The sequence below is a fragment of the Schistocerca serialis genome, chromosome 1 (assembly GCF_023864345.2).
Source record: "Schistocerca serialis cubense isolate TAMUIC-IGC-003099 chromosome 1, iqSchSeri2.2, whole genome shotgun sequence".
Lineage (NCBI taxonomy): Eukaryota > Metazoa > Arthropoda > Insecta > Orthoptera > Acrididae > Schistocerca > Schistocerca serialis.
This window is the reverse complement of record NC_064638.1, coordinates 767,561,893-767,578,616: the sequence shown is the minus strand read 5'-3', so window position 1 is coordinate 767,578,616 and position 16,724 is coordinate 767,561,893. Positions and strand designations below refer to the sequence as shown.

General features: G+C 39.7%; 1 protein-coding gene across 9 annotated transcripts in view; it reads left to right on the top strand.

Moving 5' to 3' along the window:
- The window catches only part of LOC126482432 (protein lap4), a 567,659-nt gene that overhangs the window by 281,226 nt on the left and 269,709 nt on the right, over window positions 1-16,724 (top strand). For all 9 annotated transcript variants that reach the window (XM_050106531.1, XM_050106532.1, XM_050106537.1 and 6 more), the window contains exon 6: window positions 14,314-14,388. In XM_050106531.1, the coding sequence (XP_049962488.1) occupies window positions 14,314-14,388 (75 nt within the window). The remainder of the gene's footprint in view (window positions 1-14,313; window positions 14,389-16,724) is intronic.

Genomic DNA, 16,724 nt, shown 5'->3' with positions numbered 1-16,724 from the left:
CACGTCCTAGATGAGTGACAGAAGTGACAGGCAGTGCATGTCACCTTCAGGTGATAAAGAAAACAGCACTGCAGGTGTAGCTGCGGGAGAATCCTGCATAAGTGATGTTAATGGTGCTTCCCCTGCTAGGAGCGATGTTTGAATTCAAACTTTACCACGTGCGACAGGCTTTGGTGAGTGTGTGTTCGTAAAGTGCATTTTTACTCAGTATCCAGTACGTCAACATATTTCGCTGAATTATTGATACCCAAAGTGTGAAAGCGGTTTACTTTATGGGACATGAAGTAAAAGAATTAGCACAACAGGTTTATACTGATGAAGAGTGGAAAACTTTGGTCAGGGCAGTGGGCTGAACAAGTGAGTATTGCTTTTATTCACTTCATTTCTTTTTAAGTAGAATAATGCAATTTATGTTACTCCTGCATGTGATGAAAGTTCATTTTTATTTCCTACACCTGTCTTTCAATTAAAGTACGTGCATTTATGTCCAACTCATTATTGGCTCTTCTGTTGTTTCAATTTTACTGTTGGAAGAAAAGAATGATGTGTAATTTTTTTAAAAACATCAGTGAGAACTACTGCCAGAAACATGTACATTAAGATTTCGCCTTTGTGTATAATGAGAGAGAATGCGTAGCTGTAAGGAAAGTAAAAGCTAACATAATACCATCCCTCCTCCTCAGTTTTTGTAATTTGTATATGGTCATCATCATCATCATCATCATCATCATCATCATCATCTTGGACAGTTTCCAGCCTCTGGCCAGCACTGTATGGAACATTTCTTCTGGACGCATTCCTCTACTCTTTTCAGCCATCTGTCCCTTGGTCTTCCTCTTGGTTTCTTTCCTTCCAGTTTCATCTCATTTATCCTCGTGGGTATCCTCTTCTCCTCCATTCTCTTAACTTGTCCATACCGTCTCATCCTTGACTTCTCTATCTCCTCCTGTAATGGTTCCTCCTTCATTAACTTTCTGATCCTCTCAATTCTGAACCTGTCTGTCTTTGTCACTCCAATATATGGTAAATACACATAATATTCCTGCTAACTTGTGACGATGGAAAGCAATGTTCCTGAATTTCCTAGTTACTGGTCAATACAGTAATGCACACCTATAAGATATATTTCTTTCTTTCTTTCTTTTTGTGTAACTTCCTGTCACAGGTCCTATCACCATCTTTGCAAGAAAGTGTGGCCTACATGGCAACATGAGACACTGACAACCATGTGGGCTGAGGTTTATTCAGTTACCTTTAACAGAGTGAGAGGAAGAAAGTCTCCTAGAATGCTTACCACAATTGATTTCGGAATGGAGAAGAGAAGTTACTGGAATCGTAGGACATAAATGTGTGCAAACACTTAAGGATTTAATTTAAGAAAAATTTATTTCCCAATTCTTCAGCCTTATTTGGAGAGGTGTCATGCAGTGGCTTCATATCTGTGCAAATCAATAAGTACATCCTCTCACTCTGTATGTTTGTCCTTTCTAATAACTATCTATCCCTGGGTTCCCGTTTCACTATCAGTGATGAGCACTCTCTTGTTCCTCTTCATGTTCTGACACACAGAAAATATCAACTATTATTCATTGCTAGTACTAGAGAAAAACTTCACAGAGCTTATTCTGTATTAACTGGCAGAAAACTCAAGATGATGATTGTTACTGGATATGTGTCATAAACTCAATTGTTGTCCCATGAATGTGTACAGACTTCACGCGATTCTTACTACAGCAACATCGAGGCTTGACTGCAGTACTGCTCTTAGCTGCTTGCTGGTAATCACTGCCTTGGCCCTGTACACTGGCTTTTTATGTTCTTGTTTTTCAAGGACTTTTGAGTGAGTTTCACCCATAGAGCTGTTTCCTATTGCTCTTCCAAAGGCTGTTTCAAAGAACTTACCACAACCTTCCAGAAGTTTCTTGAACATTCTGACTGTACTCCACTGTCTTCTAGTTGCCTTGGTGCCTGAGGGTGTTGTTCTTGCCTAGCCATTACAGCAACACCGGTGCTGCAGTGGGTTGTCAAAAAGTTTGAGTTCATATGGAGCACTTGCCTACTTCCTGATGTCTGCCTGACACCACCCATAATCAAGTTCCTCTCCTTTCTTTGTAGCCATGTCACTTCTTACATTATTGAAATTGAACAGCCATAATAGTAATCAGTTTTACGTGTCCTTTTGTTTTTGTGTATTTTGTAAACATAAATAATATAACCACTGGGAATGGAAATGGTCATGCTGCTCAATATTCTTAAGAGGGAGGGGAGGGGGGAGAAGGTGGGCTGGAGAGAGAGACAGAGAGAGAGAGAGAGAGAGAGAGAGAGAGAGAGAGAGAGAGAGAGAGAGAGAGAGAGAGAGTTTGTGTTTGTAACAACAAAACAATTATTTTTTGACAATATAACATAATTAGATAGATAAAAAAATCTACTCACCAAGCGGCAGCAGAAAACAGAAATAAAAGCAAGTCATAATTAGACAAGCTTTCGGAGCCAGTGGTTCCTTCTTCAGGCAGAAGCGTTGAAGGGGAAGAAAGACGGGTGAAGGAAAAGGACTGGAGGTATCTAGGAAAAGGGGTAGATTTCGGAAAAGTCACCCAGAACTGCGTGTCACGGGAGACATACCATACAGGATGAAAAGGAAAGACTGATTGTTGGGGACTGTACCAGACAAAATTTGAAAACCTGAGAGTGTGAAAGTGGAAGACAGGATAATATGCAAGACAGAGATTACTGCTAAAACATCGTGTACGAGTCAGTAAGAGACAGGCAGGTAAGAAAATGAAAGATATATAAAACTAAAACAGAGTGAAGAAAAGAGTAAGTATTCTCCTCCACCTTTAAGCTCTCAGGTTTTCAAATCTCATTTACCCCTTTCCCTAGACCTCTCCAGTCCTTTTCGTTCACCCCTCTTCTTTCCCCTTCAACCGTTCCCCTGAAGGAGCCCAGCCCTAAAAGTTTGTGTAATTATAACCTTCTTTTATTTGTGCTTTCTGCTACCACTTGGTGAGCTGACAGTGTGTTTGTGAACTGTAGTAGGTTGTCTCATTAATTTGTGGTTTTCAGGTATGCTGTAGTAAGTTCACATCTCTATTTTACTATTAGTGTAATTAGTATGTCATATAGTTTATTTACAATGTAATTGGTCAATAAATTCTGACCAGTATCCTTGAAACACGTTGTTCTTCATTCACCAAAGAAATATTTTTCATATTCCACTGTAAAAGTTATAAATCAAGTACTTCCAAGTACATAAATCAGTACATTGGGATATAGGTGTTTAAATTTGAGTCACATTAAGCAGTATAGGAGGAGTAAAAAAATTGATTCCAAAGCCACAGAGAGAATTTTTTCTGTATACTTGTCTATCTGGTTTCAGGGAATGATGCAAAAGCAGAAAGTAAGTAATTAAGAGATGCTTTTCGAAGAGAGCTAAAGATGAGACCAGAACTTTGCCCAGGGGATGTGCAGCTGCTAGTGACTTAGAAAAGGGTGGGACTTTGAGACTCTTACGTTTTTGAAACACCCAGGGACAGTGGATCTAACATTGCTTTCAAAATTTCATTGTTACAAACATGGCCACCAGTTACACTGAAGTATCTGAAGGAGACTACAACAGAAATGTAGGTGACATATCGTTGAATCGGGTGTACGGCCAGTGGTCTGCGTTTTTCTAATATAATATTTCGACATCTTCCTCAGGTGCTTCCTGTGACTGAATAACAGGCTGACCGTGTCCCATATTTATGTCTGGACAGTGTCTGGCATTCCCTACACCATCCTCTCCCGCTGCTACTATGTCAGTTCGTTGCCAGATGTTCCATCTTCTGTCCGCACCCGCTTCCACTGTTTTCCCCAGTGGCGGACTTTTCATGGCGTACCCTACTAGGTCCGCGCGCGCGGGATGCGTTCCTAGCACTATTGACAGGCTGCGTTTGCTATTGGTGACCGTTTCAACTTTCTCCAGCACCCGTGTCATTCTCCTGGTCTTGTGTTTTTTTTCCGTTGTTTTTGTAATAGGTCCAAAGCCAGGTTCCATACCATGCTGAGTTGGTATCCAGCTTCCCGGTTTATCAAGTTCTCTGTCATCTCGATTTCAATTGATTCAGTGATGATGCTATACCAAAATTGGGGGGTCTGAGATAAGATTCTGGTTTTATCATAATTCATGGTGTGCTCAAGTTCCAAGCAATGTTCTGCTTTTGCCAATTTAGTGGCTTGTCGTACCCTTGTTTGCCTTTGGTGCTCTTTATATCTTATGTCAATGGTCCTGGTGGTCTGACCAATGTAAGACATACCGCATTCACATGGTATGTGGTAGATACCAGGTTTTCTCAGTCCCAGATCACCCTTAACTGTTCCAAGAAGCACCCTGATCTAGTTCAGTGGGCAGAACACACTCTTGATATTGTGCTTTTTCAGTATTCTGCTGATCTTAGCAGATATAGGTCCTGCATACGGTAGAAAGGCTACCCTCCTGGTCTCTTCTTTTTGTTCTTCTCCCTCAGTATCATGCCATCTGGAGGGATGTGTAGCGCCTTGCGGATGTCCCTTGTTGAGTATCAGTTGTCTGCGAACACTTGCTGTAAGTGTTCTAACTCTGCTGCCAAGCTGTCCAAGTCGGACAGTGTTTTCTCTCGGTCAACAAGTGTTCTCAGCACCCCATTCTTCTGTGCCAGATGATGGCAACTGTCAGCCTGTTGGTGTAAGTTAGTGTGTGTGTGTGTGTGTGTGTGTGTGTGTGTGTGTGTGTGTGTGTGTGTGTGTTTTCTATACACATTATGGCCTAATGTGCCATCTGTCTTCCTTTTCACCAGGACATCCAGGAAAGAAAGTTGACCATTATTTTCTATTTCCATTGTGAACTTAATGCTGGGGTGTTTCGAATTCAGATTGTCAAGAAATTCGAGCAGTTTTTCCCAATCATGTGACCAGATGACAAACATGTCATCAACGTACCTAAAAAAACAGGTCGGCTTGTAGGCAGTGGTCATAAGTGCCTCATCCTTGAATCTCTCCATAAATATATTTGGCACTACTGGAAATAAGGGACTACCCATTGCCATAGTGTCTATGGAAAACCTACACACACCGACTTATACCTGCAGGCTGACAGCTGCCATCATCCGGCACAGAAGAATGGGATGCTGAGAACACTTGTTCAGCGAGCCAAAACACTGTTCGACTCAGCTTGGCAGCAGAGTTAGAACACCTATAGCAAGTGTTCGCAGGCAACGGATACTCAACAAGGGACATCCACAAAGTGCTACATCCCTCCAGACGGCATGATGCTGAGGGAGAAGAACAAGAAGAAGAGACCAGGAGGGTAGCCTTTCTACCGTATGCAGGACCTACATCTGCTAAGATCAGCAGAATACTGAAAAAGCACAATATCAAGAGTGTGTTCTGCCCACCAAACAAGATCAGGGCGCTTCTTGGAATGGTTAAGGATGATTTGGGACTGAGAAAACCTGGTATCTACCATATACCATGTGAATGCAGTATGTGTTACATTGGTCAGACCACCAGGACCTTGTAAAGAGCACCAAAGACATACCAGGCTATGACAAGCCACTAAATTGGCAATAGCAGAACATTGCTTGGAACTTCAGCACACCACAAATTATGATAAAACCAGGATCTTACCTCAGACCCCCAAATATTGGGATAGCGTCATCACTGAATCGATCGAAATCAAGATGACAGAGAACTTGATAAACCAGGAAGCTGGATGCCAACTCAGCACGGTGTGGAACCCAGCTTTGGACCTATTACAAAAACAATGGAAGAAAACACAAGACCAGGAGTATGACAGGGGTGCTGGAGAAAGTCGGAACGGTCATCAACAGCAAAAGCAGCCGCTTGACAGTGCGAGGAATGTGCCTGGCGGGTGCGGACCTAGTAGGGAACACCATGAAAAGGCCGCCACCGGAGGAAACAGCGGAAGCGGGCGCGGACAGAAGACTGTACACCTGGTGACCAACTGACACGGTCGCGCTGGAGAAAATCGGAACAGTCACCAACAGCAAAAGCAGCCTGGCGGGCGCGGACCTAGTAGGGCACGCCATGAAATTGCTGCCACCAGGGAAGACAGTGGAAGCAGCGCGGACGGAAGACGGAAGATTTGGCGACCAACTGACAAGGTTGCAGCAGGAACGGACAGCATAGGGAATGCCAGACACCGTCCAGACACAAATACGGGGCACGGTCAACCTGTTGTTCAGTTACAGGAAGCACCTGAGGAAGATGCCGAGGTATGACATCGAAATATTGTGTTTGAAAAACGCAGACCACCGGCAGCACACCCAATTCAATGAGATTTTACAAAATTGTTGGTAAAGTCTAAGAAATTACAGAAATGTAGTTGTGCACACTATTTGGCTGTATTAAAAATGAAGTTTCCCACAGTACAGAGGAGCATATTCTTGTTGTTGGGTGGCTGACACCACCACCACCACCACCGGCAACGTCCTCTGCACTGCCATTGAGGAAGAAGAAGGAAAAAAAGTATTTAGCTGCAGTATTAAGAAGTAACTTCTCAAACTGGAATTTAAACAATAAATAAGAGGGCTAGAAGCTAAAACACGGTCTGAGGACACAAAGTTAATGTTATATTTAGTTCCTTACACGAAACACGTAGACGCCCTGAAGAACTAAATGGCAGGAGAAAGATGTCTGTTGTAAAAATAATAATAATAGTGTTTCCTTTTTCATACTTGTAATCATTGCTTCTATCATACTGTGCTAATTTCCTTGATTCAGAACTGTGAACAATAGTTACTATTTCTCACTGTAACTTTGGTTCACTTTTCATATTTTTCTATGAAAGTTGAAATAGACAAACAGTACCAGACTAAGCCCATTTCACTGATATTGTGGATTTGACCAGCAATTAAGTTTTGGTGATTAGCCAGACTGCAAAAAGTTTTTTTGTACCCTTCAGCTGTGTTTTGATCTGCCAATCTTAACTCTCCATCTACATCAAGCTTTTGAATTCCATGGTGAGTTTTAAATTGGTATATCCAGCTGTACAAAAATACACATTCAATACTGGTAACCCCCAATCATTACAGAACTGTTTACTTTTTTCATAATCATATGCCCAATTGCATGTTTTCCTTCAGACCTTTTGGCACAGAACCACTTCTACAAAATTTCAGCCAACTGATCTAGTTTGGGCTTTTTCAAAATTTCTTGTGATTAACTGTCTTTTAATGCAACTGTCTGTGAGGCAAACTTGTGAAGTTGACTTGTATTTTATTTATTTTTTATTTTTTTCTTAATATCGTAGATTGTTGAGGAACCAACTGTATATTTTTCCGTAATCGTATCTCTGTTCTCACCTTTCTCGTCTGATTAATGGTGTCAAACTTGTGTTGTGTTGTAAGCGTAACATGTTCATGTTTCACATTCTCTTTGTTTTGAGAAGTGCTTGGTTGACTATTGTAACAATGACATTGAAGAGTGCTAATTGTGATTCCACTTTAAAACACCATTTTTTAATCACTGTAGACAACTGGTGCATGACAGAAGCTGTCTGAAAGGTAACTGAAAATTTTTTAGCACTACACGACTTGAAATTGTTGACCACTGCTGAGTGCAGCTGAATTCTCCCAGATGCATCTGAAATATTCTGTATGTATGAAACAGTGCCAGATTATTGAACATGCCAGACTGCCAAATGCTGGGTTAATGGGCTTTTACTGTGTGTGTGTGTGTGTGTGTGTGTGTGTGTGTGTGTGTGTGAGGGGGGGGGGGGCGCTCGCCTGTCTTTAAAGATGATAAAGCTGTAGCTTTGTAAGGTACTAGAAATATTCTTTGAAATGGAAGTGCTGTGTAACAGGAATAGATTGAAACTTAATAAACAAGACGTGATGGGACTGTAATTGAATGATATTGTCACCTCAGTTAAAAGTTTTGTAGCTCAACAGAACGTTTCGTGTAATATACTGACCACACAGTGGCTGTGATAGTATAGAGTATTTTATCAGCTGGATATCTTCATGTGTGTTGCGTAAATGCATCAAGAATTTCCGTTTTTGAAGCAGATACAAGTGAATGTACAGTAAACTTGTCAACTGAAGTATTTAAAAGAGAGGTAATTGTTGCACTGTATAATCTCTCTTTTAAATATTTCAGCTAACAAATTTTTATAGAACAATTTCCAGAAGTCATATAATGATAGCAGTGTTAACACTATGAAGTAGCTGAGAGTAAAAGCTTTTTGATGAATGTAAATTGAATAATGTTAAAAAGTCAAGGTAAACATATCAGTTGAATTTGTTAAGCATTGAAGAAGCTAGTACAGTTTCAGTGAATAAATAATAATATATTAGTGAACATGTACATTTATACACAAATTGGTAAGGAAAACATTTGATGGGTCTTCTTAATGGTAGTCACAATATACACTATTTATTCACAGTTTCAGACTTGTAAAAGTAGTATGTTTTAAATTGGATCATGTCACATTTAGTAATTGCTTTCAGTTGCACCACATATTTCTCTCATTCAAAATGAGATTCTGTCAGTCTTCTGCTATAAGAATTTGTCAAATTATTGTTTCGCAGCTATTAAGACTTTGAAAATTATTATTAGCTTAACTTAGCGTAATGCAAGCACCACTAGTGCAGATTTGAAATGACGAATTGTTAAGGAACCACAAAAAAATCTAATGTTAGTAATTTTACATGTTTAAAGCACATGTTGTTGTTGTGGTCTTCAGTCCTGAGACTGGTTGATGCAGCTCTCCATGCTACTCTATCCTGTGCAAGCTTCTTCATCTCCCAGTACCTACTGCAGCCTACATTCTTCTGAATCTGCCTAGTGTATTCATATCTTGGTCTCCCTCTATGATTTTTACCCGCCACGCTGCCCTCCAGTGCTAAATTTGTGATCCCTTGATGCCTCAGAACATGTCCTACCAACCGATCCCTTCTTCTGGTCAAGTTGTGCCACAAACTTCTCTTCTCCCCAATCCTATTCAACACCTCCTTATTAGTTATGTGATCTACCCATCTAATCTTCAGCATTCTTCTGTAGCACCACATTTCAAAAGCTTCTATTCTCTTCTTGTACAGCTCAAATGTATTTATAACTTGAATGAACAGACTTTGTTCAGTACGTGTTGGCTCTTGAAAATTGATGGTCAAAAAGAAATGCTTGATCAGATGGTCAAAAAGATCTATTCTCAGACTTTTGTATTCAAAGAATTTGCTCAGTGATATTTGTGGCTGCAACACAAATTGAAATTGTGAAAATTTCTGAAGATGCCTCTGGTTGTACATTTCACATATAGCCTTCCTTTCTCACCTTATTTTCTTAATTAAGGCAAATTTGGCTGTTGTATTTCCCAACAAACAGTTCATTGCTTTCGTGTTGCATTAAGTCAGCTGCATGACTCAAGTTGTAGCAGGAGTTCGACGCTCGCTTGCAGGACTGCCAAGCCTGTCGACTGATGCAGCTGCTTGTAGCTGGAAAGTCACACATCCAGACATAGTACACTGTAAGTCGCTTACATCACTTATGTAAGATGGAGCCTAAGGGGGTCAACAACGCGATGAGTGGAGTGAAGAAATATGCGTAGTAGTAGTATTGCTCATAATACATATTTCAACTCCATCTGCAAACAGCTTCACTCTTGTATCATGTGTCACTTCACCAACCAATTAATCAGTTGGATTGCAGAACATGCATAGAATTCTATCACTTTGTTCTGATGTGACCTCAGAACAATGAATTTGTTGAACTCTGAGCCACAATATGAGGTGTGATCAAAAAGTAACGGGAATTATTTAATTTTGCAGGCTTTATAAGTCCAATTTTCAAATTTTTTTGTCTATACGATCACAGCCACTGTGTGGTCAGTATATTACACGAAATGTTCTGACGTACGTTTGCATTTTCAGCTGTTTTTAATATTTATTTTATTGTTGACTGGCAGAAAGGTTATACGTATTTTAAAGTGCTCGGTGGTTGTTTACTTTTATAAAAGAAGGTCAAAGAATTTGCTTGGAAAATGGAATAAAGTGCAGCACCACATTTGAAATGTTGCTGTGGCTTTTGGCGAATATACTATGAGTAAGACAATTAAAGATGGCGACCACCATGGACATTGTGGCGCATAAATTACTGATGACATTGTGGAAGAAGTAAAGCAAATGGTTCTGAAAAATCATCAAATCACCACCATAGAAGTTTGTAATGGTGTCAATATATCCTTTCTCATGCTAAGCAATTTTATTTTAATTTTTTTAATATTTTGGGCAGGAAATGTGTAGCAGCAAAGTTTGTTCCAAAATTGTTGAATTTTGACCAAAGAAGACATTGCATAGACATTGCTCAGGAATTGATGAATGAAGTCGACAATAATCCAGAACTTCTAATGAAGGTTGTAATAGGTTATGGAACATGGTTACGTGCACGTCAAAATCAAGGCCCAGTTGTCCCCATGGAAACTGCATGCAGAGCCAAGACTGAAAATAATTTGACAAATTCGATCTCATGTGAAAGTAGTTCAGTGTTTTCTTTAATTACAATAGGATAGTGCATCATGAATTCCTGCCTTATGGTCATATGGTCAACGAGGAATACTACCTGGAAGTTACGTGCTGTTTGTGTAAAGCAGTGTGAAAATGACCAGAATTGTGGCAAAACCACTCGTGGAAACAGCATTGCAATAATGCTCCCACTCACGCTGCAATGCTTGGACTTGATTTTTTGGCAAGTAAAAGAGCAGCAACGTCTGCTGCATCAGTAAGAAGAATTACTCCAGTAGCAAGGGCAACTGCTGCAGGAGGAGGTCACCACTTTGCACATGAAATTTCAAGGATATCAGCAGTTACTTCGTTACATCAGAAAAAATTTGGTCACAGCCAAGCCACCAACAAAGTCGTGTTAGATGAAAGACCAGGCACTGTAGTGATGGACCATGTAAGTCAGCTGCTACCGTGCTGCAACAGTAAGACCAGTGAACTGCAGCTGCATTGTTTGTGGCATACAGATGCAGAAATATTTCGTGTGGCTTTCGGAGCACTGTTGCTTTTGACTGATGACCCAGCCCTGTGGTTCAGCACATTGAGAGCCATTTCACTGCTCGTGGCATAATATAGGATGCATCACGACATATTCAAATTGTGACTCTGTTAGACATGCTAACTGCCTTCAAAGTAAATGATGGGCCCTCAAAGTGTGTAAAGAGTGGAGCGATCACCCAACATCCCACAAGGAAAGTGAATTTACTGCTTCTTGCAGTTTCAGCAGCACACATTCTTCACCCAGACCAGCTTGAGAGGAATGTTTGTACCATAGACCCTTTGGAGGCAGGGCATGTTGAAGCGGATCACCATGCTTCTAGTTGGGAAATGTGATTGCCAGCTCTCAGCAGTCAAAGGGAATGTTGGGTGGTATCATTTTCTAGCAGGATAATGCCTGCCCACATGTTGCCAAGGTTCTTGAGACTATGTTGCAGAAGTTTCTCCGGAAAGCCCTTATGTTTTCTCCATACAGTCCCAGTCTGTTGCCATGTTATTTCCATATTTTTAGAGTCCTGAAGAAAAATGCTTTTGATTTGCTTTGAGCAAAGAGATTCATGCCTGGGTACAATCATGGTTCTGTGGGCAGCAGGAAACATTTTACAATGAAGGCATAGACTGTCTTGCCTCACAGTGGGATTAACTGTATTAACAATTATGGCTATTATTTTTGAAGTAATAAACAATGCACCCACTGTTCTTATATCTGTCTTTTTTTCATTTGACTGCTCTTTGTACACTGGAACATATCATTTTGCACAAATGGATGCCAATCTCATGTAATTTGAAAAGTGTTATACAGCCAAGGTGGATCAGCCACAACTGGTTATAGTTTATTAGTGATATTGCTTTCTAAGCCTAAAAAGTTGAGGTGACACATCAGGTTAGCTTGAATTTTATTGGTGAAATCAGCATTATCATTTGCATAGGCAGAATCACTCAATAGATCATATGTTTTACTTGTGTAGTCCTTGCTTAACATTACAAGTATTGCATTTTCTTTGTCAGTGGTTAGTATTACTATGCCCTGTATCACATTGTAACACTGCCTACAGACACCAATGAAAAGAAACCAGAATATCATATGTTCCATACATTGGTACCATTTCCAAAACAATTAATAGAATTACTGTTTATTACTTTGTGAGAAAGATAAAGTAGGATTCCAAAAACTGAGTGTATCGTTGTGCAGGTATATTTAATGGTCTGCTTTAAAGACCATGCTGACACTCCGATTCAAGTGAGCAAACTGTTTGTATTTGTCTCTATATGTATAAGTGATTTTATCCATTGGTTTGTGAATTTGTGAGATAAAGTCCTTGTCTGGCGTAGGCTACTTTAGTTAAACGTGTCGTTGAACATTAGCCCTTTGCTTTTATGTTTTAATGATAGAATCTTTCTTCACACTAAGAATGTGATCAGGGTGTTGCATTTCCAATCCCCACCCTGCTGTCATGTATTGTGGCAATTGTTATTCATCTATTGTATCTTTGGTGGTTATATGATAGTTTCTGTGAAACCAATTAGTGTGTAACTGTGTATTTAGCCATTCCTAATCATCAGCTAATCCAGAAGAGACTTCCTTATCTTACCCCCCTGCTTGCATATCAAGTTGATACTGTGTTAAAAACTTTTTAGCTGTTTTGGAGCTGTAGAATGGGATGGATGGATGGGGTAAGGAAAAAATGTGGAAAGGAATTTGGGGGGGGGGGGGTCAGGAGGGGGATGTAGGTGTGCACATTACTTATGTGGACTGTCACCTTTATTTTCCAAGTACTTTCGGTACAGTGAACAAACTTGTCCAATCACTTCCATGAAATTCTGGTGCTTGGAACTGTAGTCAACCCAGAATTGAGGGCTTAAATGATTTACTGTTTAAAACAATACGAGAGAAGGAAAGTTGCTACTCACCATATAGTGGAGATGCTGAGCTGCGGCTGTGAGTAGAAACTTTCCTTCTCTCGTATTGTTACATTCCATCCTGGATTTTCCATTGTTTGATTTACTAATTTAAAACATTGAGAAGCAAACTATTTATAGGGATATAGGAAGAAATGGCAGCCACTAGGTATGATGTCAAAGTGGTATTAGTTAATGTGACAACCAGTTTCAGGAATAAAGTTAATCGTAAACAAGATTAAAGCCCATATTAGAAACAGCATAAACACAAAAAATTGTTAGCATAACATAAATAATAAGCAGAAGGATTATGTTGTCCAAAATGTTTAATCATGATTGAGGACATCGAATAGCAGTGATATGTATCTCTTATACCTGCTGTTGCATAGTATTAGAATTTTTTATTAATGATATAAACAATGATGTTCTTACTTATGCCACATTATTGTATTATTAAGTGTCCTTTCAGTGTTTGGAATGTGCAGTCTCCTGCTGTGTACATAAGAAAGCAGTATTGTGTTGATTTGGGTAATGTGTTTACTCATGCCCTGTATTGTATATGGCTAATTTATTTTTACACTTAATTGTGTTTTTTAATGTCTGTTATTTGCTCAATATTTTTGACAATTTGATACTATTGCTTTTTATTTGCTTTTATGCTGATGCTGTGTTCGATATAGGTTTGTACATTGTTTAGGAGCCACTTTTAATATTATGAGTTCTTGAAATAGACTGAATAATTAATTAAAAATGCATTTTGTGGCTTAGGTGTTTAAATGAAACAGTGGCTTCTCTATATAGGTGTAAATGAAAGGAAATTATGGTGTCAATTATGTCTGAAAATTGTTACATTTCCAGTTAATAAGTATCATGGGCAGCAAAGCACCATTGAGAAGTGTGTAAAAAAGGCGAAAAGTGATAGTTTTATGAACTGTAAAAGCTGAGCTTGAATATAAGCAGTACTGTTTGTATATGCTATTATCATTTTTTGTCTTTCATGTAATTAAAAAAATACAATAACTTGATTATCTGCGACAGATCTGTCACATTAATTGTGCTGATTAAAGTTGGTGGACAAATTACACTGAGGTTCTAGCATCTCTTTGCTGTCCCTCTTTTTCTCCTCTCATCTTTATTTTAGTAAATGTATTGTTTTCTTGATTTGTTTAAAATTTCTCGAGACATTGTTGTAGAAAGTAAACATTTTTTTCCTCTGTTGTTGACTTTTGGCAAGATATTGGTGTAAGAGATGTATTGATAATTATTCTGCACTGGATCAGTACTTCTCTGTATCTAATGAGTAGTCCTAAATTGCAAGTCTTTTATAGAATTTAATTATTTTAATTGTTGATGCTCATATATTAATTCTCTGTTGGGTTTTCAGCCACATCACATTGGTAAACTTCCAGCACTACAAGAGCTCTGGCTTGACCACAACCAACTACAGCATTTACCACCAGTAAGAAAAACAAACAAAAAGTACCCATTTATCTTATGAGGCAATTTAGATATTCTCTATTTTCCTCAAACTTTGTCAGAACGAGTGTTACAAATAACAGAACTTTAACCATATTGAATATGTGTCATTAATTACATCCACTAGTCTTAAGCTAGTCTAATTAACAGATGCCATTAATTTAATTTCCAGATATCTGTACAAGATTTACTTTTAACAGAAATATTAATTTTAGTTAAATTTATTTCAGTGTTGCTACGTACCCATGTGCATGTATGTGCATGATTAGTAGAAATGGAAAAGACCACACAAAGAAACTCGACATCTTATGTGGTTGGGGCCCAAACATCCCCAGACAATACCAGAGCTTGGATAATCCGAAAGGAAAATAAAAGAAGGGGGATCAAAGGTCTTACGTACATACATATGGTTTTGGGAGGAAAACATTAAATGTATGATCGAAATAGTAGTAATGTTTAAATTTGTAATGAACAATTACTACACTGCCTGACAAAAAAGTGATGTACCCAGCAGGGGAGAAGAAAACAAAATGAAACCTCATAGTTTGAAAGAGTATGTAATGTTATAGTAGTTGTACAAGATTTAGTCAAATTTGCGAAGAACTTGACTGTGAGAGTCCACTTGTAATTCTGACATTGCACCCCCTCTGACTTGGATGCAGGCACTAATAAGGTTGAGAAGGGTGTCATGAAGCTGCTGTATCCTCTTCTGAAACAGGTGGCCCACAATTATTGTAGCTGGTCCTGGATGTCCTTCATACTGGCACTGGGGAGTAGAAGTCTGAGCTGACCCCAAATGTTCTATTGGGGACAGATCTGGACATATTACTGGCCACAGGTGTGCCTCAACATCACCCAGACAGTCCATAGAAATGTGTCACATGTGAATGGGTGTTGTTCCATTGCAAAATGGCAACACAGTACCGTCACATGAGAGGTAACACATGAAGATGCAGAATATATGTGATCTACCATAGTGCTGTCAAGAGTTTCTACAGCCAATGTCGGCTGTGGTACCAAGAGTAGCACTGCTGTGCCTCTCCAAAACAGTCAGCAGTCCATGCTTCACAGTCATGGCACTATTCCAAACAACAGCCTTGTGTTGTGCAATTAGCAGCATGGGGTGGTAGTTCCCCACTCTGGCTGCTGCTAATCTCCAACAAATGGTGCAGGGTGACTCAGGATGTTGCAGTGAGTCCATTACTTGTTCTTGGATGGCAGACACAGATGTGAAGAGACCACCATGTGCTTGGTGAACAGTATGGTGTTCCTCCGTTAAGATGGTCAGACATGGCCAACTGGAACCTTGACAAAAAGTATGGGTGGCCTCATATTCCCATTCAGTCTAACATTAGCCCATTGTCACATCTGAAAGCACCACAAGTCTTGGATATTGCACAATTCCACCCACCAGCCAAATGAAACCCACATTGCGGGACACTTTCAGACTTTGTCAGGCACTGATAACACTGTCCCACAAGTGTATGCGGTATCTCCGTTTCCTCCATAGTGATCACTCAACATCTGAAGCAGTACCCCTTATATGCCCTAGCTTTACGCAGCCAAGTAACAGCCCACATGCACTCTGGTGGCTCATGTACCTGACAGAGAGAATTACAATTCTAATCATTTATATACCTGCCAATGGTGCGTGTGTGTACATTTAAATTGGCATCTGACCATATCTTCCGGGTGCTCCACATTAATTTTGTCAGGTGTGCGATTGGTTGTGATAGTAGTAGTGGTAGCAGTGTAGCAGTGGTGGTAGTATGCAAGTGTCACTGAAGGAGGCAGAAACCTACTTTTGTCTCTGAAACAATTTTCACTGGAGCATTGTCGTCACCACTGGATTCTTCGTAAAATTTTATTTTGACATCACCTGTTTTGTGAGGCATGTCTTCCAGCTGGGAGGAGTGTTCTGTGCTATTGTCAGGTCCTTAATTTCATCATCCTCTGTATTGTTCAGCAAGCTATTTCTCAGTCATTGTAGGTGGTTCCCTCAAACTGTACTGAAAACCTCAGTTTCCCAGCATATGGCATGTTTGATGTTGATCCTGTGAATACGGTTTCCCAAAGGCATATGTCACTGTGATTAAGGAGCAGTTCTTGAAGGAGCAGTTCTTGAAGGAGCAGTTCTTGAAGGAGCAGTTCTTGAAGGAGCAGTTTCTGGTAATGTAATTTAAAGGCTTCAGTAACTCTTTCAGCATGAGTGAATTAAGCTTGCAATGTTGGGTTGTGGGCATTTTGCAGTTTTTTTTAACTGAGCTTCCATGGTTGAGGTGGACTATTGCACAACCAGAGAAGAACTTTCCTTGGCAC